The 23874-nt window shown below is 46.1% G+C and overlaps 1 protein-coding gene across 2 annotated transcripts; it reads right to left on the reverse strand.

The window, feature by feature from the left end:
• Window positions 1-1240: 1240 nt before the first annotated feature.
• On the reverse strand, window positions 1241-23593 carry GAA (alpha glucosidase). Of its 2 annotated transcripts, XM_066614812.1 has the most exons (20): window positions 23568-23593; window positions 21810-22421; window positions 21066-21211; window positions 20155-20320; window positions 18328-18424; window positions 17021-17137; window positions 15554-15672; window positions 15235-15366; window positions 13928-14038; window positions 13333-13446; window positions 13083-13167; window positions 12709-12826; window positions 12258-12391; window positions 11898-12049; window positions 9097-9245; window positions 8072-8213; window positions 6399-6497; window positions 6040-6204; window positions 3988-4140; window positions 1241-2515 (listed from the first exon to the last, which is right to left on the reverse strand). In XM_066614812.1, exons 2-20 carry the CDS (start codon window positions 22362-22364, stop codon window positions 2456-2458), a joined length of 2814 nt encoding a protein of 937 aa, XP_066470909.1. In that variant the 5' UTR covers window positions 22365-22421; window positions 23568-23593; the 3' UTR covers window positions 1241-2455. The 2 variants fall into 2 exon arrangements, with proteins under 2 accessions (XP_066470909.1, XP_066470910.1); XM_066614813.1 differs by lacking the exons at window positions 6399-6497; window positions 23568-23593 and having other exon boundaries at window positions 21810-23545.
• Window positions 23594-23874: the final 281 nt, after the last annotated feature.

Below are 23874 nucleotides of genomic sequence, written 5' to 3' on the forward strand. Positions count from 1 at the left end.
TAATAGGGGTTACAATATTGTAATTTATTCTGCATGGATTAGTACAGGAGGAGGTATATCATGGGGGTTACACAACGAACTCTCACATCAGGCAATGCAAACCCTAGTGACACCTCTGTAATATAGGTAAGGAAGAATAGGAGTGTATACACTTTAAGAAAGTTGAGGAAGTTATTGAAAATATAACAAAGTAATTGGAAGCGCTTTAGCAAATCTTTCTGGAAAATGTTACAGCCGTGGAAAGGGGTAGGATTTCACTTGTGGCCACTGACCATGCGTTTCTGGGTTGGAAACCTTTTACTCCTTAAGTACAAATGAACACAAACAATTTTTTTTTTTAAGAACTGGTTGGGATTTATCTGTGGGACTTGTACGCAGTAGGGATTTTTATTCTGCCTTGTCTATTTTAAACATAGTTGCTGCATCTTGCCTCTCATAAAATCAAGTTTTTTTTTAATTGTAGCTGTTGTATTTTCCAGCTTCCTATTGCTCTATTCTTGTGTCTATGCCATTCATTGGGGGATAGCATTAAAAATACAAACAGCTCCTGGCAGTAACCAAGCTATGGATATCATCAATATTGCTAACCATTTAGCCACTGGTAATCTGTGGGACACAAATGGTCCTCATGGACTTGAGGTAACTCAGCCTTTGGAGTAAAGCTAGCTTGGACCAAGAGTGGCCCAAGCCCTAAGTGTATTTGAGGCAGGTGCTGGTGACAGCCAGCTTTGGAGAAGGTGAAGGCTGGAGAGCAATCCAGAAGGGCTGGTAGCAGCTGACACTCCTGCAGGCCCCGAACCAATAAGAGTTTTAGCCATTGCCAGCCCCTAGTTTTCTCAATTGCCCTTGAGGATCTGGCAAGTGATCCAGAAGAGTGGAGGTGGTCCACTGAGAGGTTGGGCAAGAGGTCTGATAGGTGCCTAGTGGAGGTGGTGGGCACTTGTGGGGGCATAGGACATCCCTTTGCCAACTGCTGTCTCCCTTGAACTGCCACCTGAATAGGCTGTTTTGCGAATGGGCCGGTCCAGCTTGGATCTGGTCAGTACTGGTTGAAAAAAATATGGCCTGTGCTGAGCTCCTTAGAACAAAATAAGTGAAAATGAGAACAGGCACAGAGAAAGTCAAAAAGCAAAGATGTCCAAGAAGTGTAGACTCCAAGTGTTGTTCCCACTCCATTACAGAAACTTTAAACTCTCTGGTACCAGTGAAATTGCTTCAGCACAAATGAAGGCAAACAAAATAAAAGAAAAAACCTTTATTGGACACATGCACAGCTGTTTTCATCCATCCTAAGAATACATTGCAGGCTGAGCTGCCTCTTGGCATTTTAATCTCTTTAAAACAAACACCCAGCTCTTACATCCCCAAAAGCGGCCACCAGTGCAGTTTACAAAACCATTAAAATGACAATCAATAAAAAGTGCATAAATCATCATTAAAATATCCAAATTGTATAAAAATAAAAAAGCAAAACCTGACAAGAGAAAGAAACCAGCAAAAGACTAGTTTAAACAGGTAGACCTTGATGACACAAGTAAGAACTTCAATAGGCTGTGCCACTATGGCCTCCCAAGGGAAGAGGTTCCATAGTCTTGGTGGCACTACTAAGAAACCCCTGCCCCTCATTTCCACCACTCTGATCTCACCTTGGATCTATGCCAACAGGACAAAGCTTTTTGTTCTCAATAAGAAATGCTCTTTGGGCAGGAACCTGCTTACCTACCTGTCCTAGTCCCTGGAGCCATTCTGGTACCATAGTGTTTGGCACTGTCAAACACAAGTCTCATGCATGTCTGTATACAGAAACCTCAGCTCTGCTAGCTGTATCAGCAGTATGCCTTTGGCTGGTCCCCATGAGGCTGCACAAATGACGCGAAGAGAAAAAACATGACTTTGCAATGCACCCCTCAATTATCTTGAAGTTCTTCCCTGAGCAATTTTGCCCCAGTCGAGGAGAATTTCCCTCCTAGTTTACTTAGTGGCTCTAAGCTCTGTTCTGGGTTGTTACGGCCAATGGAAGACTGCAAGAGCAGCAGAGCCACTGCAGCAGATGTCAGTGTGGCCTTTGTTCTGCTTCTCTAGCTGCATGCTCAGGCTTGTTACTACCTGTGGGAGAGCCATGACGGGAAGGCTTGTCATACCAAAACTGCAACCAGCTTCCGAGTCAAAGAAATTCTTTCAGAACAAAATTAACACTCCAACCACGGCAGCAGACGACGGTGTCTCGATATTCAATAGCAGCCGGAGTCAAAAGCATCACGCTTTAAACAAACAACACAGCCAGTGTCTTCAACGACCCGTTAACTTTCAGCAGTATCAGAGGAAACAGTTCTGCTTCTAAAAGGATGATTTTCTGGTGAAGCACCAAGCCATTCCAATGTTGTGCATGACCAACATAGCATGTATTTATTTTTGGTTTTTCATTCTTCAAAGTTGCTGTGCTTGCCTTCTTTGCTCAAGACCAAGTGATGGTAAATTGCTCCCCCATCAGCAAAGAGAGTGGGATGTTAAGAATCTGAGGAGGTGACAAGTAGAAGTCAGTCAGTTGCTCAAACGGCATCCTGGAATCACAGGAAGGGGCAATGGGGCGGTTTAGATGCTCAGCTATGCCACCTGTATCAGGTGCTTATGGGGCTACAGGCAGGCTCACAGTGCAGAAGATGTGCCTGGCCCTGGACACACAGACTGAATGAACAGCTGGTTCTTTATAGGATCTATGTATGTGGCTGCTTTGATATGCACAACTGTATGCAGCTGCTGCCCTTTGTAAACACATCAGTCCATACAATCAATACCACCATGCAAAGTGCCTCCTGTAAAACGGGAGTGCTTTGGGCCCGCTTTCAGTGGAAGTTCCAAGCCTCAGAGAGCGCTGTGCAGGGCTGCGCAGGGCTTCCCCGCACCTCCTGCAGCTCTGTCTTCTAAAAGTAAGTCACAAGCACCCCCCTCACCCCCTCAAACGGATGCGATCCTCGGGATCACTTCCCTGCCTGTTCCCTTCCCCCACCCCTTAAAGGGAACTTTTACACAAACTGGTGGGTTGCAACCCACCAGTTTGAGAACCACTGAACTGAGGGACTGCTGCATTGAAAACTTTTTATTGCCCCCAGAAAAAAAAGTTCAACTAAAGGAACTGGGAAGGGGGCTCCTTTGCATCTCTTCATTCACTGCTTCTGTATGAGATGGTTCATTTTGCCTCACTCCTCTCACTCTTGATCCTTTGCTGGCACAGACTTCAAGCGTAGATCCCACACATGGCTGACAGGAATACCAGAATTTTCACGCCACTTGTAGGCATAATGCCTTCCCATGGTCTATAATCCCACTTGGCCTGGTGTCTTTCCAGGGATGCCCTGAAGCTCATCCACAGACAAGCACAGATGCTGGCTGGCGACTCTCCCCAACTCCTCTGGTGGCTGTCTGCAAGAGGGTATGGAAGTCCTTTTGTGTAGCAGCTAGCCTAGTCTCCTGTGTCTCACTTTCTCTTTTGCCATCCATTCCTAGTCTCTTTCCTTCTCCTCTTGGTTCCATCTCCCCTTCTTAGCTGGTTTCCACTCCTCTGTCATTTCTGGCTTCCACTTTGTTCTTCCCTTTCCCTTCATCCCCAGGCTCCACTCCTCCCTCCACTGACTTCCTTGGTTTTCTCTTGTTCCTTGTCCTTCCCATTCTCCTCTCTTTCTTTTCTTCCCTTCCTCCTGAGTTTCTACTGGGGGCTGCTTTCAAGGGCTAGTTCCAGTCCCACCCCCTGCAGATGGGAGCTGTCAGCTGGCTTTGGCTGCAGCTTCGAGTGCTCCAACAGCTGACTAGGCATTAGCCATCAACCCATGCAGCAGCTGATCAGTTGTGCCTTCTCTTTGGCTTGGTGGGGTGCTATAGTCAACCAGGGACTACACTACACTCTGCAAGTTATCTTGATGGAACAACTTTCTGCAATGTAAGAGATGCAGAGCCCTCCATACAGACACATATATGCACACAGGTCCTCACCTTGGTGTCTGTACGATAGGAGAAATCCAAGATGGGGAAACCATTTGCCAGAACATGCTGAGGAGGGCTGGGGACCCCGAGCACAGTCACTTCTTTCAGGAGGAGTCCATCTACCTGACTGTTGAGTTGCACAATCTCACTGGCCAGCACACCCTGCAGTAGGGAAGTGAGTGATAAGGGGTCACCACAATATGAGCACAACCAAATAAAAAAACCCATGAACCAGGGCTTAATGTCACAGGGACAGCTGGAGAAGAGGATGGGATAGGGCTGTTCCCCAGCTTTCCTTTTCACACATGACAGTGCAAGTGTACACTTTTATTTCTACAGATAGTAAAAATTCAATAATGCGACATCCAATTGTCCAGCACTCCTGACTGTCTGGCATCAAAAAGCTGTTTCTATATTGTCTGGGAGTGACCCAGCTGAAAGGTGGACTCCCAACCTCTCCAGCTCCTGTGCAGGTACAGTCACAGTTATGCAGTCAGGATAACCCAAGTGGCTTGGCAAGAACATAAGTAGTAACACTAGATACAGGAATAATCAAAGGCAGGATTAGACCTCCAGACACTCCAGCATATCTGATAATCTGGGCTACCTATGTCTCAAAGGTGATACATTATTGGAGGTTTACTATAAAACTTATAGGCACAATCCTAACTTGCCCTAGAAGCAGGCAGGCCAGCAGGGGCCAAAAGTAGCAGCCCAAGGCAAGGGGAAATATTTTCCTTTACCCTACGTTGCACTGCAGCAATAGGTCTACTCAGATCCGCACCACCTGACAAGGTGGCGCAGATCCAAGCAGCCTGGAGCCATGCCGTGCTGCCCAAGAACAGGGTCAGGATCTTCTCCCACTCGCCGCCTGCCTGCCCCAGGATCACCTACCACCCTCCCTCCCCTGTCTCCTCCTAGCCCTCCCCAAGCCCCCCCCCCAGACCTCTGTGTTGGCCGACCCAACTCACATCTCCTCCAGGGCCTGTGTCAGTGTGGGGAGGCCGGCACACATTCATGCACCAGCCCATCTCCCCTTTGAGTGGCACTTTTGCAACACTTCAGGGCTGGCGCAAGGGACTTGAATCAGCCCAAGTGATGTTTAGGATTGAACTCTTAGAAGACTAACTTATATAAGTTTCCTCTCTGCCCTGTCCCTAATAGACTAGTTATAATATGTGCCTATTTCATTGTACCCTTCCAATGCCATCACTGTGAGATAGAGGAGCATAGGGGAAGTAGTGAGTCTAGAGATTCAAATTGGTCATGAAGAAGTTCTTCTGGAAGACAACAGCATTTCTGAGGATATTCATAGGACTAAATGTGTATTTCCCATAAATATTCTGAATGATGTAACTACTCCAAGGATGAAATTCCAGTGCCTGAAATTTGATTGGCAACACTTTGCAAAAACACAACAAGGTAAGAGGCAACACTTTGCAAAAACACAAAGAATGAACTAACTCCAGCCACAAACTCTCCTGAACACCCAAAAAATCTGAAGTCAGCCTGACTTACTTCTTCAAAGGGCAGAATCAAAACACATCGAACACAAGAATCATCAATGCACTAACACCACACACCAGCCATATCTCTCCTTTGGGGAAATACTGATTCTCCAGTCTTCTTCCTATTCAGCCATCACATGTTAGAAACAGATGGTGCCAGTGATGGCTCAATCAGGCCTTTCAAAGCCTGCTTGTTTTATTCACAATTCAGCAGTGAAAGGTCCTGAAGGGGAGGCATCTTGTATCTTTCTCTGAGTGACAATGAAATGCCTGGCAGGCAACACATTCTCACATTCCACAAAGCAATGGGCTGTCAAAAGCAAAAGGAATTTCAGCCTGACATGCCTTGGTCCCGCCTCCTTTGTGGTGTAGCTAGATGCAAGAGAAACTTGGCAGGGTGAGGCAGCAGAGAAGGCTATCTGCCTTTTAGTGTTAGTGAGGCTGTACAGTGCCATGAGTGAGAGAGATCTGGCTATGCCTAAAGGCTCAAAGTAAACAAAACGCAAAGCTCTTCGCTCAAGTCTGATCAAAACTATTTCTCCTAGAAACTCACATTTCTTGCCAGAAAGAAGATCTGTGTGTAATCGCCCTTCTCAAAGGTCAGCAGTCCTTCACCATCATCCCAAAACAGGTCACCTCTGGCCACCCCTTCTGGTGCTAAAGCCACTACTAGAGACATCCCCTTTTTGCAGGACTCTGTGGTTGTGAGGGCAGGCTCCTAGGGAGAGAAGCAGAAGGCATACAGCAGGGTTATAAACTCCCTTCCCAGCTCTCCCACACCGAGAAGTTGCAAAGAACTTGCTGCAGCAGCACCTAGCATTCTGCTTGATTCCCTGGGCAAAGGCGCTATGTGGGTTCAAAGATGTCTTACTTCCTGGTGGGGCAGGGGAGAAATTGGTGGAGGCAACTCACCTGCAAGGGTAGGATGTACCCCGCATGAACATGGACGTTGATAGTGTCAAGTGGTGCTGGTAAGAGAATCCACTGTCCTTTGCTGTGTATGACGGAACCCTGCAGAGCCACAAATACAAGGTCATCTTTTAACAAGTCCTGTGTGCATGTCACGGGGGCTAGCCACTGCTGAAAAGGCTGGTCACCACTGAGTGCTGTTTGACTCCAGGTGGCTGGTGCTCCCTCTGTTCTGCATGTGTGTGCACACACATGAACACACAAACAAGGCCTTATAGGTAATAAAGCCCTAGTTTACTGGAGTTCAGCCAGTACTTTGCATGAACAATAAATATGACAGTTGACACATTACTGCATAATTGAAAAGTCTGATTTCACCCATGGCATTTCTAGACCACTTAAAATCTTACTTTTCATCCACACAAAATGATTCAGATCATGCACACAACAGCAAAACTGATATTAAAAGCGACAGGCATCTGATTGGTGACTCTAGCTTGGATGAGTTCTAGAAGCCATGAAAGTAGCAACTTGCAAACGAGTATCAGGAATCACCTCTCCTAGGAGGAAGCACAAGGACACAGCATTCACAGACAAGCAAAGAGGCACGTAGGTCACTGCCAGCTGCTTGCATAGGCTCAAGTCAAATGCCTAATGAATAGACAACTTCAGGCACAGAGGCTCTAACACAATGGGTAGGAGCAGGCTAAAATGGTCATTGCGAAATACAGCGATTTAATGCAGACTTGGGCCTTTTAAAGCACAAAACACAATACCCAGCTAAATTCACGAAATAAACCAAAATTTAGCTTTTTAACTGCCTGCTGATGGTCTGCAAAGTGTCTGTTGATTGTTTTGAGTGCTTGCAGATCATTTCCAAGTCCTTAAATGCACTAGCAGCTGAGCTACATGCTCCATGTCTTTGTTTACGTTGTTCGGAAGCAAGGAGCCTTCCTGCTATCTCTCCAAAACTTATGTAGGGTTCGATGAGCACAATGGGTAACTCTGAGCCCAGAAGTTCCCAGAAGGGACTGTTGAGGTCAGCTGAGTTACATTGCTCCTGCGTTTATTTTGGAAGGTTTTAAAAGTGCTAATTTTTCACTGTCTCCTTTATGCTGTGGGTTCTATTTTTTTCCTGCTGTTTAAAATCTGGTTCTTCTCCTCAGCAGTTCAATGCTATGTTCAGTTTTGTTTCTTTGAGTGGCTGTATTCCCAGTGTTTCCTCAACTTGCTAAGTTGTGGTGTTTCTTTTTTTCTCTGAAGTTTGCAGTGGTGTGCTGTTTCTCTTGTTTTTTTAGTTATGTGCAAGTGTGGGCACCCTAAGGCTCCAATCCTATCCACCTTTCCAGCACTGATGCAGTCATGCCAACAGGGCTATGTGTGGTAGCTGTAGACAATCTATACTGTAGTGATCAGAATTGATAAAAATGTTATAAAATAGATTAAAAAGTAATTTTGAATAAAAACACATAACATCACTTTCAGCAATTTTTATTTTTGGATAATACCGAAACCCTCTAAAAAATAAAACCATTTTCAACCACCTCTACCAATGGGAAAAGCTGCATTTGCAAGAGTGAAAGGCACCTAGCCACTACCTTCGCCCACTACAGTTCTGTTGAAAGAGTTACCGATGCCCCACCTGAGCCTCTGGTGGTGCAAGCAGCAATACTCACATCTACCAGGTTGTACCATGTGCCGGAAGGGAAGTAGCCACTGACTTTCATCTTTCCTGACTCCAATACAGGAGTGATGAGAAGCCCTTCACCCCACATGAACTGCCGGTCAACGGTCCATGTATTCGGATCTTCTGGAAACCTGGAAGAGAGAATTCACACACACTTTTTAATCGCAGGCATTTAACTAATTCATTACTTTCAATAAGCATTTCCCCAGCCACCTCCTTATGCACCATTCTCTCTCGGAACTTCTTTCTCCAGCTATACTGTGAGGGGTCTTACTCTAGACACGTAACACCCATACAGCCTTACTGCAATACACTCTGCAAAGCTACCTTTCAAAAGTGCTTGGAAACAAGAGCAGCAGGTTCTTGCATCTCTCTTGTTTCATCTGGGGCTGGTCATATGGAACACACTGTTTTGATATTTACTGTCTCCCAACTGCCTTTTGTCCACTTCAAAATGTTGATGTTGACCTTTATCTTAAAGGCCACTTACTTCCAAATGAAACTGTTCATTCACTCCAGTTGTTCTCAGAAGCACTGCTGGTGTGCTCCCCACTTTCAGTGAGTATGCAAGATACGGGGTTCTCAATTGTGGCACCTGGATTGCAGAACCCCTTCCCACAAGGAGATAATCCTATCTTCCGGGTCTTAGATGAAGAGGTTAACCCTTTTAATATAGTTTTGGGGATGTGGATGTCTAGCTGAAGTTCTTGCTTTTTTCCTTATTGGTTTTGTGCTACAATTATATTACACGAATTTTAATGCCAGCCCCTTGTAAGTCTTTTCATCAAAAGGTGGAATATAAATATTTCAAGTAGAGAAAATGCCCTTTTATGCTTTCTTTTGCTAAAGTGCCAGACTACATGGAGGCTGGCGCTCGGTCCCATTTAAATGGCAACCATACTATTGAATGGTTCTACAACAATTCAAGGCCATTGAGCACCTTTTGCTCCCACCGCCAAGTGAGAGCCATCACACCTAACCCACCATGGCCTGCACAGCAGCCCACTGACTCACTCCAAGTAAAGGGGCCGGGCAACAGTCTCTCCTGCAGAGTGGGCCTTGTGGAAGAGAGTGTAGAGGTAAGGCAGCAGCGCATAGCGCAGGAAAAGGGCTTTCCTCATGGCTTGCTGGGCCTCTTGGCTGAAGGTATATGGCTCCTGGGGCTGTAAGTCACAAAGGGACCAAATGAGACACACATCAGGTTGCAGGGCTCCTGCAACAGAAAAGCATTCCCCAAGTAAGCCCAAGTTGGAGTCAGAAACATTCTTCTTCCTCTCCTCCTCTCCTCAACAGCATCCTTCATTTGAAGACTGTTTTTCCACATACACAGCAAGCAAAATGGAAAGGTCAGCAAACAATCAATCACTATATGAATTCAGCAAAAGTTTCATAACATCAGCAACATTTTAAGATTATGTTTCCTTGTGGTGCACATCATGAGACAAAGTGACACTCTAATGGGGTGAGGTCGACAGCAGCTGAGATAAATTGGAATACCTCTTACTAAGTACTAAGTAAATTGGAGTACCTCGGTACTAAGGCCCATCATCCTAGTAGCAAAGTGCACCCAGACACCAGCTTTGGCTCAGGAGTGGTACAAAGAGCACAGCACTGTAACAACGAAGAAGGGTGCAGGATGCGGTAGCCTTGGAGTGGGGAGGAGTTGCTTCCCATTCAACAGTGTAACACACTCTAAGGGTCATTGTGCAGAATGAGACACCTCCTACTCTGCTACTATCCAGGAGTAAAATCGTAAGCAAAAATAACTGGGGTGCTTCTCATTACATGAAAATATATTGCTGCACTAATGATTTTGCATGGGGAACATGGAAAAGACACTGTATACTGTTAACCACCATCATCCTTAGGCCATTCACTATTTCACTACAATCCTTGATAAGTAGATAAAATTGTAGGGAGAGTAGGAAGAAAAAATGAGTCACACATCTTGCTGTTAGCAACCTGGGAGGAAGAAATGCTAGATTAAAATGAAATGAAAGACAAAGTTGTGTGCATTCTGAAATTGAGAGACACAATTAGGAATTTCATAACACACATCATCCAAAGACTCACGGCTTTCTTTTAAAAGAAAACAAACTTCTGCTAATTAAAGTATAAGGTCCTGAAAGAATATAGGAATATAGAATATTCCTGGTGGAATCTCATCAACCATGGGGGATATGACAGAAGATGAACTTGGCAGGGTTCCCTGCGCATGTGGGGGATCAGGACCCAGCATGACTTCTTACCACTCTCTTCGACTAGCTGAAACAGAGAAACGGTACAGTCCTATGCATGTTTACTCCAAAGTCTCACTATATTTATTGGGACTTACTCTCAGGAAAGTGCATACAGGATTGCAGCCAAATTCTATCCAATTTTCCAGTGCCACTGCAGCTGTGCCAGTGGGGCATGCACATCAGTCACAGAGGCCTCCTCACAGTATGGCAACATTTGTTCCCGTACCTGGGGGTTGCATTGTGATTGCACTGGTGCTGGAAAGTTGAATAGGATTGGGTCTGAAATTATGAGACAATGCACATGCAAACACACATACATTCATTTATATGCAAACCAGAACTGTACTTTTATTTTTGTAGAATTTTGGTATTTTTGTTTTTAATCACTTTGCTGTGTATATATGCCTACACACAGAGGAGAGAGAAATACACACAGAGTGCTTTAAAAAGATTAGAAAAATTCCTGTAGGATGGGAATCAATGCCTATTAGTTCTGAAAGTGAAGTGGAACCTCCAAGTTCAGAGGTAGCCTACCCCAAATACCCAAAGGTAAGGGACAAATAACAGGTGAGGGTTGTTGCCTTCATGTCCTGTTTGTGGGCTTCTCAGAATAGATTAGCTAGAGTGGAAAACAGGATGCTGGCCCAGATGGACCTTCGATCTGAACCACCAGGCCTCATATATCTATACAGGCATATACATTATGTATGTGTGTATAAGGAATGAGTGAGCGAGCTCTGCTTTCTTACACACTCTCCCAAAACAGCACAGTGATTATCATGAGGACATCTCTGAATTGCATTTTCTTGCTTGTCAAGTTTTAAAGTTGTTCTAGCCTCATTCTGAACTCTACATCTGGTGCCACTGAACTGGCTAGCAATTATCGACCAATTCTGCACAAGTTAGGTCCTTGAGTTGCTTCGCAGTTATTTTACAGCCACAACAATAACACAGGAAGGGTGCTTATCTTAGCTGCAATTATTCCAAAGGTTCAGTTTATCAAGAGGGGGGAGTGGGAATATCTTAACAAAGCTGCCTTTGTGCCTTATGCTTGGCATTACAGAGATCAATAAAAACCAGATAAAAATGTTCACAGCTCCCTTATCCTCAACCACTTAGGGTCCAACTTCACATTATGTCAAATATGCTGCTTTCCTTTGCATGCTTTGCAGTGGGAGAAAGTGCAGGGGGAAGTTAACCTTTACACTCCATAACACAGTTCCAACAAAAAATCACTTCACAAGGCTCCCCCGAACAGGAACTGGGACCAAAGAATGGGAATGCGGGAGGTAGGACCACAAAATGGGAATCTTGATTGGGTCACCTGGTGACTGCTATTTAAAAAGAAAAATGATGTATCATTTGGCCCTTAGTTTCTGCCCTCCCAGAATGACTCACTTCTCTAACCCATTTCTGCCCAGCCCACAGGTGTACACATTTGATCCATTGCATATATGCAACGATGGGCAGAAATGGCTTAAGCTACCTCATCACAGCCCATCCCTCATCCCACAACCCCCTTCATAATGCACCAAATGACTGCCAAGATTGACCCACCACCACCGTACCGCTCACCTTGTTTCCGCGGTCATTGTGGTTTCTCATGAAGGGATAAAAGGCACCCAGTTGCATCCAGCGCACACACAGCTCCTCTGAGGTGTCTCCCACAAAGCCACAGACATCTGCACCCACTAATGGCACACCGTAGAGGTTAAAGAGCAGCATTGCTGGGGGCAGGAAAAGGAAGGTTCACTGAATGAACTAACACAATGCCAAGCGCTCAACACAGGCGAGTTCTGCGGTTGCATATGGGAGGATGATCCAGAATTCTCTTCTGCTGGAGAACTTGCAGCTCTTGGGCTTAGAGCCTTCCTTTCACATGGAGACACGAGGTTTGGAAAGTTTTCTAACAACTGGCTTGCCAAACGTTTGTACCTGGTATGGTGTAGTATAAATGTTCCCAGTTGCTCATGACATCCCCAGTCCAGTGACCAGCATAATGACCGTGACCAGCAAAAGTGGACCGTGAAATTACAAATGGACGCTTCCCTCGCACTTTCACCAAGGCACTGAGAAGAGAAGGGAGGGAAGTCACTGTGGATTGTCTGAAACTGACACTCATGGGCCTTTCAAGCTCCCAGGTATACGGCCTTTGTGAAAGGATTAAACTACTACAGCCCACTATACACTGTGTTATAGTTTCCATTATGGCAAGTCAAGCAACTTCAGCCGGAATTTGACCTGCCATCATGCTCTTGGCTCCAGCTTCCCACCCAAGGCAAGACCTCCAACACCGGATAAGACTCCAAAATATTGTTCGCCAAACCCTGTCTCCAAAAAGCAGTGAGCTTCGAGGCAGGACTTCTGCCAGCCAAGTCATACTCACTCATGTGATGCAATGGCTTCCATCAGCCCATATAGATTGTGCAGGTTGTAGTGGGAAGAGAGATGCTGCTTGCTGGAAGCACAAATTGTCTTAGCCTTCAAGGATCCGCCTAGCACACCTCCAAATGCAAAGGGGAACATGTGAGCAGTGGGACAAAAAGGCACATGGAGGATTGCTGTGTCTGAGCATTTTAGATCTCAGAGTTGTGGAGACTGCTTGCTCCCACTGGCAGTGGCTCTTGAGAGCAGAATGAAGGCAATCACTTCTGTATACAGTCTCTCATGCTCCAGGGAAAGTAAGAAACTGCTCTAAGAATGCTCGTCCAAACTGAGCCCACATGCACCAACACCCCATGTTTGCCAGCTATTTCTTACCTGGCAAATAAAAGGGATTCTCAAGGTTGTTGATGGGGCAGTCATGCATGGAACCTTCCACAAAATTTGATGGCTCATTCATGTCCTAGGAGGAGGGGAGAAGAGAGGCTGTGTGTGAACCATGTTCCTATGTCATCATTCCAGGAAAAACAATAGATTTTGAGAGTATTGCAAACACAGTGCTTTTTCACTTCAGGCAGGTGGGAGCTGCACCAGCCAACAACACCCAGTCCCAGAGTGAGAAACTCACAATCCACATGCCATCAAAGGGAACTTGGTCATGGAAATCCTTGATCATGTCATGCCACCACTGCTGAGTCTCAGGGTTGGTGAAGTCAGGGAAGGCAGTGGGGCCAGGCCAAACCTGGAAAAAGAAAGGCCATTGCTGTCAGAGGTTAGCCAGAATCCCCTGTGTGCCAGGGCACCGTGTTTACACATACCCTTGGAGCAGCACATGTAGTCCCACTCGTCTCAGTCCTTCAGTCAACCAACAACCTAAAGAGACTTGTAAAGTTCTGTCTAAGAGCAGCATCTGCTGCTTTCCAAATACCAGAGAGACAGGTATGGTCAGTACAAGAACAGCACTACAAATGTGGTGCATTCAGAACATGTATTTCAGAATATGATTTCCAAAGGATGGATCCCAAGACTAACAGCCTGAAGTAAGACATGCATGGCTTGCTTGGGGATGTGAGACATTGCCTATTTCTCCATGCTCGATTCAGCTCAAGCTCTTCTACAATACTGATGATGAGCTCTTACTCCACCTTGAGGCATTCTCTCTTGAAGGCCGAGAGCCAATGCACATGGTCTGTCCAGGCACATGATCTGGGCCCAGGACTCACCTTCCCAATCAGAGGTTGCCCTGTTGCATTTAAGATGAAGACTCCTCGCTTCAGGCCTTCATCATAAGGCTTGTAACTGCCTGGGGGACTGGAGCTGTGGATGCCTGGATCCTAAAAGGGATGAGAGGGAGAAACATGCTAGGTTGCAATGGATTTGATGGAGCATGAAAATTCAAAAGCACTCAGCACAGTGCAAGCACAAACTAGGAACAACATACATTCTTGCCACTCCCTGTGAACCAGGTTCAAGCTCACCACTGAAATGCAAAGTACAATGTGTAAAGCTAAGCAGGTGGAAGCAGCTTCCTCTAGATTGAAGGCATTCCAGCAATGCAAAATGCCCCAAACAAAACACCCACAAATCTAGGATGAGAGGAAATTATGCATGTTGAGCAACTGTGCACAGGTTATTTTCAGTAAGGCACTTCAGTTGCAAAACAGGGACAGTATATTCAAGAGTGTGTCCTATTTTAGCCAGGGAAAAATAGGGCGGTGTGCGGAATATCCTGCCACCTGCACGTGAAAGCCCAGCACAAGCCACAGAGAATTTCTGGTTTCTCTATCTTTCTAAATGTACAAAGTTTCCTGGTACTGAACAAGAGACTCTGCAGCCCAGTTTGGTCTGCTCCAAGAGGCTCTCCAGGGTCCTAGGCAGAGCCCTCTCCCAGTCCCAGATCCTTAAAACAAAAATAAAAGAAAACTCCACATCTCCCAGGCAGAGGCTGAACCTGGGAACTTCCGCACGCCAAGCACAAATTCCTCCATGGAGTCATGGGTCCTCCCTATTGTGAGTCCACACAACTTGAACTTCCCACTGCTGAACTGTTTACTCCCTATAATGGTGAGGGGCTGAAACAAAAGCTGCAAATCTCAAGGATCCATCAACAAGTCACATGCCTGTCAGCAAGATCCTCTGGGGAAAGACTGCAGAAAGGCTGGCTTCAAAACTCTTCTAAAAAGCGCCTTGTTGCATCACTTGCCTAAAGCAGAGGGTGCCTGGAAACTCAGCTCATATTACTTTCATTTTCTAGGTCAGATCAGCACTGTTGACAATCCCATATTTTACCACCCAAGAGCTCCATGGTCACACATGTCAGTGATTTTTCCAGCAGAAAATCCCATTGATAGGCTTGAGAAAGAGAAGCTCCATGTCCTGCTCCACTCCTGCTGCTTGCTGCAACAGGCCCCCAAGTAATGTCTATCAGAAGTGTAGGAAACTGGTCCTCTTTAGTCACACAAGGGAGTCAGCAAGGAATCAGTCACTGTGAGGCTGCCCATCAGGAAGGGTTTGGGCTTTGCCAACTTACCACAATCATGACATACCTCCGACCAACACGATGGAAATCACGCACCATATCAGGCAGGTCTGCAAAACCACCCTTGTTAAAAGTAAAATCTCTTCCAGCATCTGCATAATCCAGATCATTCCACTGCACATCCTGTTAAGCCCAAGACCACAGTGTTAGTGTAAGCACAAGTCTTCTCCCGTATCTCCCCAGACCTGTAGCTAACTGTGGAACACCAGCTTTCATTTTGCTCAGCTCCTGCGAAGTATCATAGCTGTTCTAGCTTATAGGGTGGCAGAGAGAAGCTCTGTCCTGGACAGGACTCCAGAAAGCCACCTACCAGGGGAAACTGCGCCGCTGTCATGTTCTTCACCACTTCCCTGGTGACACTGGTGGACGTGTAGCCCCAGCGACAGAGGTGGAACCCCAAAGCCCAATATGGGGGCATGAAAGGATATCCTGAGGGGAAGGGGAAAAATGACAAGTTATGGAAGCTCACAAAATCTCACAAGCAAGTAAAATTTCCAGAAAACAACCCTCAACCTGCTACTCCTGAAAGGTAAATGTTTCCAATCAGACCTGATGGCTGAGCGGCCTGGAAACTTTATGAACACCACCTAGAGTTCCATGAGGAATGGTATGTGCTATTTTATTATGTGGTTTCTCTTCCAAGTTTATGATTGAGGAATAGCAAGGGGATGAATCTTTTAGTCTTTTAGGTATATATGTTTGCAAGAGGCTTGATCTGAAGATTTGTCAGAATTTTGCAGATCCAGACCTGCTTAGTTTCAGGATGGTGGATCCGTCAGAGCATGTCCTATGACCAACTAATGTGGGTCACTGAAGCAAGGAATTCTAAGGCCTGAGGAAACATGAACTTTGATAGGAAGCTCCTTTCACCTCCTGTCATTTACAGTTTTTCCTATTTTATAATATTCCAGCATCAACAGTGTGCTAACTACTGTACAGAACACAAAAGAAGCCAGTCCCTACCCAGAGGCAGAATGAACCCGGACTGTTTTCCACCACAGCACTTGACTGGTGTTGGCCCACTGCATTAAGGACAAAGCTGACTGTTTGCTGCCTGCAGAGTTTCGTAGGCAAGGCTGGACCAGCCAGGAAGCAAGGTGGGTAGGCTGTCTTGAGTGGCAGATAGGCACAGAGGGCACACTATGCCCATTGGTGCAGCCTCCCTCAGCCCCCACATATCTCCATGCTTTGCCATTCTAGATTTTGAAAGAGCAGAGAAACAAGGTAGAACAAGAAAGCCAGAAGCAGCTCTGCCCCACTTTTGCTTCTCCCAGCTTCCTCAGTCCAGCCCTGCGTTGCCAGTAGTTCAAAACAGAGGACCAGCACCGCCACCACTGGCACCATCTCCTCTCTTTCACTTCTAAACCAAACTGGGCGAGGAAGAGGTGGCAGGTGAGCAGATGGACAGGCAAAGGTGATCCCTGTCACTATGTCTCTTCCTCTGCTTCCAAACTGAAGCACGTGAGATATGCATATGAGTGTTCACACAGGGGTGGCAGCAGCAATAGAGGGGTGGCAGAATTTCCACAGTACTTCAAGCGCCATTACACCGTGGGTTGAGCCTGTTCATGGGCCCATGAGTGGTCTTCTTTGCAGGAGCAACAATGATGACCAAAGGACCAAAACAAAGGAAAGATGATCATAGTGAAACTATTTCACAACTACTATTCACTATTGGACTGTTCACTATTCACATAGTGAAACACAGATGAACACAGTGAAACAAAATAGTGAAACTATTGGCTTTCTTCTCTGAAAGCAGAATGCAAATGCCTACCAATGACATTCAAATACTGGCGCACCACACTCTTTGGGTCAGGACCCAGGAAGATGTAGAAATCCAGAATTCCCCCAGTTGTTCTCCACGTTGCTGAACTGGGCTGCAGTATCACATCTGTAAAGCAAACAGCAGCGAGGAAATTAAGGGCCCAATCCTATCCAACTTTCCAGCTCCAGTGTAGCTACAATGCAGCCCTGTGGTAAGGGAACACATGTTCCCATACTTTGAGAAGGCCCTAGAGACTGCCCCTCCACCACAGGATGCAGCGCACACCCCACTGGCACAACTGCACCAGCACTGGAAAATTGGATAGGACTGGGCTCTAACAGCCCAATCCTATCCACACTTTCCTGGGAGCAAGTCCCATTGACTCTCATGGGACTTACTTCTGAGTAGACATGCATAGGATTGGGTTGTAAGTCAGCAGGGCATGAGCACAAGAGGTCAAACGTGTGTCCTGATCTGGAGTCCAGATACACTGGCTGGAGTTTGTCTTCATGGCCCATATGCAACTATCTATCACACTGCATCATCTCCAGTTAACCCCTTCTTGCCTGCCTAATACACACCCTTACCTATAATTATGCTGGCAATCCTAGGTATGCTGGCAATACCAGACTCATTACACTGTGTTCTTTAATGGGAAGAGATGCACAATATTCTGTATTGTTACACACAACAAGATCTTCAGTCTTCTGAGAAAAAGGATGTGTTTGGAAAATAACAAGCACATCCTAACCCACTTTCCAGTGCTGATGCAACTGTGCCAATGGAGCATGCACTGTATTCTGTGATGGGGGGGGACGGGACAGTCAGGGAGGCATCCTCAAGGAAAGGGAACATTTATTCCCTTAGCTCAGGGCTGCATTGTGGCTGCATCAGCACTGGAAAGTGGGTTAGGATTGGGCTGTGAGTAAATTACTTTTAACTGTCAAACAAAATTAGATCCAAAAGAACCTTTTAAAAATTAGAACAAAAGAACCTTTTAAAAAGGCACCTGTATGCATATTAAAATACATATCTGTAGAGTGTTTTCAAGCTCCTTAGGGGCTATATGTACTCACTTTTTTAAAAAGTTAAAAATAATTTATGTAGACATAGATTAACTGCAACATATATTCCAAGAACAGAAATGTGTTTCTTATGGTACAGGGTTTAGACTCATTTTGCTGCCAGTTATGTCTAGGCTTTGATTTCATAACCATGACCTAGCCTTAGGCACACACATGCACTGTGGCATTAGGGTACTACATCACACTGGCTAGCTTGACATATGAGGGCATGGGCTCTATTGAGATACCTACCCAGGGCATTGCTGTTCAGCAAGAAGACTCCATGGGCCAAACCATCTTCTTCCAATGCCAAATAGAAGGGGTGTGAGCCATAGAGATTGGCAGAAGGCTGCAAACACAGAAACAGTGTACAGAAGTCAAGAACATAAAAGGTGTGTCCAGAAAGTAATGGGAATGAAGTTCCTATGCTTGAGAAGGGTTCTGTGAAGGGAGAAGCTGGCCAAGGTCACTTGGGGTTGGGTGCCAGGAATACATTAGAACAGGCGTCTCCAAATCCTGGCCCGGGGGTCAGATGCGGCCCGCATCAAGCCTCTTTCCGGCCCGCGGTCAACCTCTAGTCCCCTGAAAGCCTCTAGCCCACTCAACTGAACATGACCAGAACTTTGCTCTGATTGGGTCTGGAGGGAGTTCTGAGGGCCAGGGAGGTTGAATGAATGAGCCCATTCATTCATTTGTTCACTCATCTAAGTTCCATCTCTAATTTATTTATTTAAGTTTTATATTTAAATTTTTTTCCGGCCCTCCATACACAAAATGTTTGGAGGGCCGGAAATGTTTTTTTCCGGCCCTCCATACCCTCTGCCCAAAATGTTTGGAGACCCCTACATTAGAACACCGATCAGTTGCATTCCAGCCTTGTCAAAGTCGAGACATTCTTTTTTGTGACACCCTGTTCAAGTGCCTCATATTAAGAAAAATGCAAGTGAGTTTGGAACAGCGGTATGGGATAAAATTTTGTGTGAAATTGGGTAAAAGTGCATCAGAAACTTTGGAAATGGTGAGGAAAGCTTATGGAGAAGCTGCACTATCATCTGCACAAGTGTACCGATGGCAGAAGGCCTTCAAGGAAGGACGAGAAGGTATTGAAGATGAACAACGATCAGGACGCCCCTCTTCATAAAAAAGGAACAGAATGTGAATACAGCGAGGTCTGTTCTCAACCATGATCGACAGCTCACTATCAGAATGATTGCAGAGGATATGGGAATTCCAAAGTCAATTGGGAATACGAAGAATGGAAAAATCACTGGGAGCGTTGTATACATTCACAAGGTGCATAAACTGGTGTGTAAACTAGACACAAAACTATCTCTAGAGAAATGGGCAGCCCACTCATATCCTAGGCCAGCACAAAGCATGTAGTGGTGCTGGTGCAATCTTCTCTGCATTCTATGGGCCAGCTGAGGACCAGGTAGAGATGGAGCGGTAAGTAAAAAACAATTTTTCTTACCTATTCCATCACACCATGGTCTCTAGTGGACATTCCTGGATCTGCACCAGATCTTTGGCTGCATAAAAAGGAGTGTGTCCAGGGGGCGTGTTGTGACTAGGCTTGAGGTACAAGATATCAGCACTGCCAATATCCATCCCCAGCCCACCCTTGGCACACCCCCAGCCAATTCCAATCCTTGCTGCAATCCTCCCCTGGAACATACCCGCCACTGACTTACTGCTTCAGCAGGTGCTTCACTGGCACACACTTGGGGTTTCCACCCATCCATACGGGCAGCCCTAGCCAATATACCATTGCTGTTGCCTCAGACTTTCACTGATGGAATGCAAGTTCCATCAGTACAAGGCCTGGATAGGACTGAGCCATAGGACTTGGGTAAACAAGGCCCAGCAGCAGTTAGTCCACCTGCACCAAACACTGAAACTGTTCATTTGAATTATGTAGCTGCTTGTTGGTTTCAGAAGGTTTGGTCTTTAGCAGCTGAAAAGCTAAATTTATTATCTGGTGATGGACAGCTATGACCATATAGCATCCTGATTAAACACACAAAGCCTCAGGGCTCCTAGAAGAGGCTGTACGTCATACAGCCACTCTCTACACCTTACCGTAGGTGGCATATCCCGATTCCAGAGGGTGATCGTGGTCCAGTTAAGATTAAGGATAAGTGGGGTCAAATGCTCGCCAAGTCCTGAGATGAAACGCGACGGTAGGGAGGTGGAGACCTGTAGGAACTGGTCAGCATAGAATAAGGGAGCCACTGTGGTATTGAGCCTGTTGGGTAGAAAGTGGACAATCTCAACGATCAAGTCACGGCTAATGAGCAGGAAGCAGAGGACACTAACTGTGGATTCAGGTGACCAGCTGTCATATGGTAGTCATTTAAAAAGTACCTTAAGAAGCACTGGTTTAAAAAATAAAAAAGATGCACTGATTTTTTCTGTAAGTCATGACTATACACTCCAACCTTACGCATTAGTATCCCTAAAGTCTCAGGCCTCCCTCCATATACACACCAATTCAAATGGATGATCATTTGGAAAGCCAAAAGGAATAAGCTCCTAAATTTAGAATTATAAGAAGAGTTCATAAGGAGAGGTGGAACTGAAATCGTGTTTCTAGAGTCACAGGCTAGAGCCCTATTGGAGACTGTTTCACATACATTTTGAAGATAAGCACTCAAGACACTTTCCACACAGAAAATTAAGAAAAACATAATCATTGAATGGGACAAACATGTTTGACAACATGTGTAACATGCAGGTACACTGGGCTGAGAGCCAGCAGTTCCCAGACAAGTGAATACTTTTATGCCAACCCTGATTTGCAAGTATGGAGAGTGCAAAATGGGCCCTAGACCTCCAGAATGCCTTAGAGAGGAGTGCAGGGCTCTGATGGGGCAACTGTCTTCAAAATGCTCTCATTCGTTTTTTAGGATCTTCATTTCTTTGGTTGGTGCTCAGGAAGGGAAGCGCACAGAATAACAACATTTGGATACAGACAATCAGAAGCTACGTACAGAACTCGCCCATTGGATTTCCGGAGAACAACAAGGCCAAAGGGATTTGGAGAGAACTGGACAGAGTAGACTGTTGAGGATGCCCGGTTGCCCATTTTTGGAGTTTCCAAAGGCACCTCATACCGCTTGTTGGCTGGATCTGTAAGCTGCAGTAAGAAGACAAGAAGAGAGTAAAAGTTACTTGACAGAAGTAAAAGAAGGAGATCATTTCTAGGTTTTGGGATGGTGTTATGGCCAGAATCAGAGCTGCCTGGATCAAAGCTGAACTGAGCAATATATTAGGAAATATGTATAAGTTCTCGTAACGTACACAATTTATTCTACATTTCCAAGACACAGCCATTTGCTAAAAGAGAAATGCTGAAATCTTCAGGAAGCTGAATCCTGTACTCAGTATCAAATTCTGCACCCATGCAGAATTTTGCTACATGTCAAGTTTTGCTTCCAAGTGTTCTCTCTTGCGCAGGAAACCAGTTTAAGTTATGGGGAGGGGCTGCCGCTCAGAAGTAAAACACATTTTGCATGCAGAAGGTCCCAAGTTTAGTCCTCAGCATCCCTGGCAAGATTCCTCTCTAAAACCCTGCAGAGCCACTGCCAGTCAGTATAGTCCATACTGAGTGAAATGGACCATTCGTCTGAGCCAGTACAAAGCAACTTCTTCTGTCTTGCGCTCTCTAGAAGGAGCCCAACAAGTACCGACAATGGCAGGCCATTGTGCTTTCAAAAAAAAGAATCTTTACTCACCTTGAAGTGAAGCCTACCCTCTGTCTCAAACATCACGTCCAGCTTCAAGTTCATGATGTCATCTGGGATGAAAGTGGGCTTGTCACGGGTCAAGCGGGCAGCATACCCACTTTCGGTGGCAGTTAGGTTCTCTATCTTGTAAGAAGGGTAGCTGGGGGGGAAGAAGCACCATGGCTGCCCACTGGCAGGACCTCTGGGCAAAACAGGGACGTAGCAGCAGCCCCGAGCCTGGCATTCTTCTCGAGAAAGCAGTTTTTCTGGGGCACAGTCAAAGCGGCTGTCTAGAGGTATGTCACATTGCAGAGATTGAAAGAGGGAGTCTCTGAAGGATTCTGGCTGCTCGATGGGCACCTGTTGCGGTGTCGCAAATTTGCCGCACTGGCCCTTACCCCTACAGGCATTCACTGATTCTGAAGAGGCTCTAGGGCTCACAGCCGCCGTAGCAACTTTACAGACCCCAGAAAGCACAGTAATGGCTGCTACAATAACTAAAGTCTGGAGAGTGATGCAGAGTTCCTTTTGCTCAGGCTTCTTAGCCACTGACACTGTAGCCATGAAGGAGAGAGCAGGCAGGTACTCCTTAAAAGATGCACGTCTGGTCAATGCAGGTGGCTGCAGGAGAAAGTCAGACAAGCTGTACAAATGTTTGAAAAAGGGAGAAACTCCCAGCTTCAAATAGTGTGCGATGCTCAAGGCTCCTGCTGCCAAAATAAAATTATCCAAGTGCCCAAGTCCCAAAGCTACTTCTCACATTTTTTCTGAGGTCAGAACCCAACATGCCAGCCGTACATAACACTCAGAATTCACTCCACCCACCTAATGCTCCCTCCCAGTGGTTCCACTGGCTCCTTCAGAGCTACTACAAGGCATGGTTTTAGGATTTTCTCAGCTACTCTCAAAATAGACTGCTGTTTAAACGGCACAGTCATGCAACGGTGGGAATCCCATCCTGTTCTGTACTCCTTTCTTCCTTCTCTGCTCTCGTGAAAGAAAGGAAGCATAGATCTATATAGGATACCGTCATAGCACCAAACAGAGGGCCACTGTTTTTCAACCAGGGCTCTTTTGCAACTCCAGGACAGGCTGAAATCAGCTGACGACATTTTGCTCCTGCATGAATAGTAGTGGTTGGTAAAATATTACCTTCTGAATTTCTGCCTATCCCTAGCTATTAAAAACATGCAAACCCTACCAAGAAAATGACTGCCACCCCAAGAACCCCAACAATGAACCTTGCAGGTATCACCTTAAAGGAGAAACAATATATTTCAGCATAAGCTTTTGCAGACCACAGACCACTTCACACCTGATGCAAAAAATAATGCACATTTTCTACTCCTCAGTGTAGGATTCTAAGAGAAAGACTTTAAGTGTCAGCTATATGGAGCAGGTATTTATATAAACCGAGGTGGATCCAAGGGGGGGCCATGGGTGTTTGCCTCCCCCAAACTGTTGCACCAGTTGGAAGGGCGCCTGCGGGGATGGGGAGTAGCCCAAACATGGCCAGGAGCCAGGTCTGCTTGCCTGGAAGAGGCGGCTCTAGAGGGCAGAGTCAGAATGGGAGCCCAGGTCTACCTGGCAGATAGATCTGGGCTCCAGGTCCAGGTGGGAGCCCAGGTCTACCTGCCCAGCAAACCTTTGCCACAGAGAACAAAGTTCAACCAGGAGCCCAGGTCTACCAGGTTGACCTGGGCTCTGGAGCTAAGGTGGTGATCGTGGCGCCCCCTGCCCCTGATACACACTGAAGTAGCTCACCACCTTATTCCCTCCGCTCTGTACTATCCACAGCCAGTCACAGCAGAAACAGGCAAGTGGGGGCGGAGGGGAAACTGCAGAACGATCACGTGATGCGATCATGTACCGGAGTCATGTGATTTCTTCCTCCTCCACTCCAGGCTAAGTTGCTGCCTTCCCAGCTGATCCAGTAGATTGTGGGGGAGGAGATTGGCCCAGGGTGGCTCCCTGCTTCTGTGTCCTTCCCATGCTCATATGGCCCCAACAATATTTCTTTGATGGCATCTTCCCTACTCTTGGAGGAAGTATTTACCCCTGCTAATTGGGCAAG

The sequence above is a fragment of the Tiliqua scincoides genome, chromosome 2, assembly GCF_035046505.1.
Source record: "Tiliqua scincoides isolate rTilSci1 chromosome 2, rTilSci1.hap2, whole genome shotgun sequence".
In the NCBI taxonomy this organism is placed as follows: Eukaryota; Metazoa; Chordata; class Lepidosauria; order Squamata; family Scincidae; genus Tiliqua; species Tiliqua scincoides.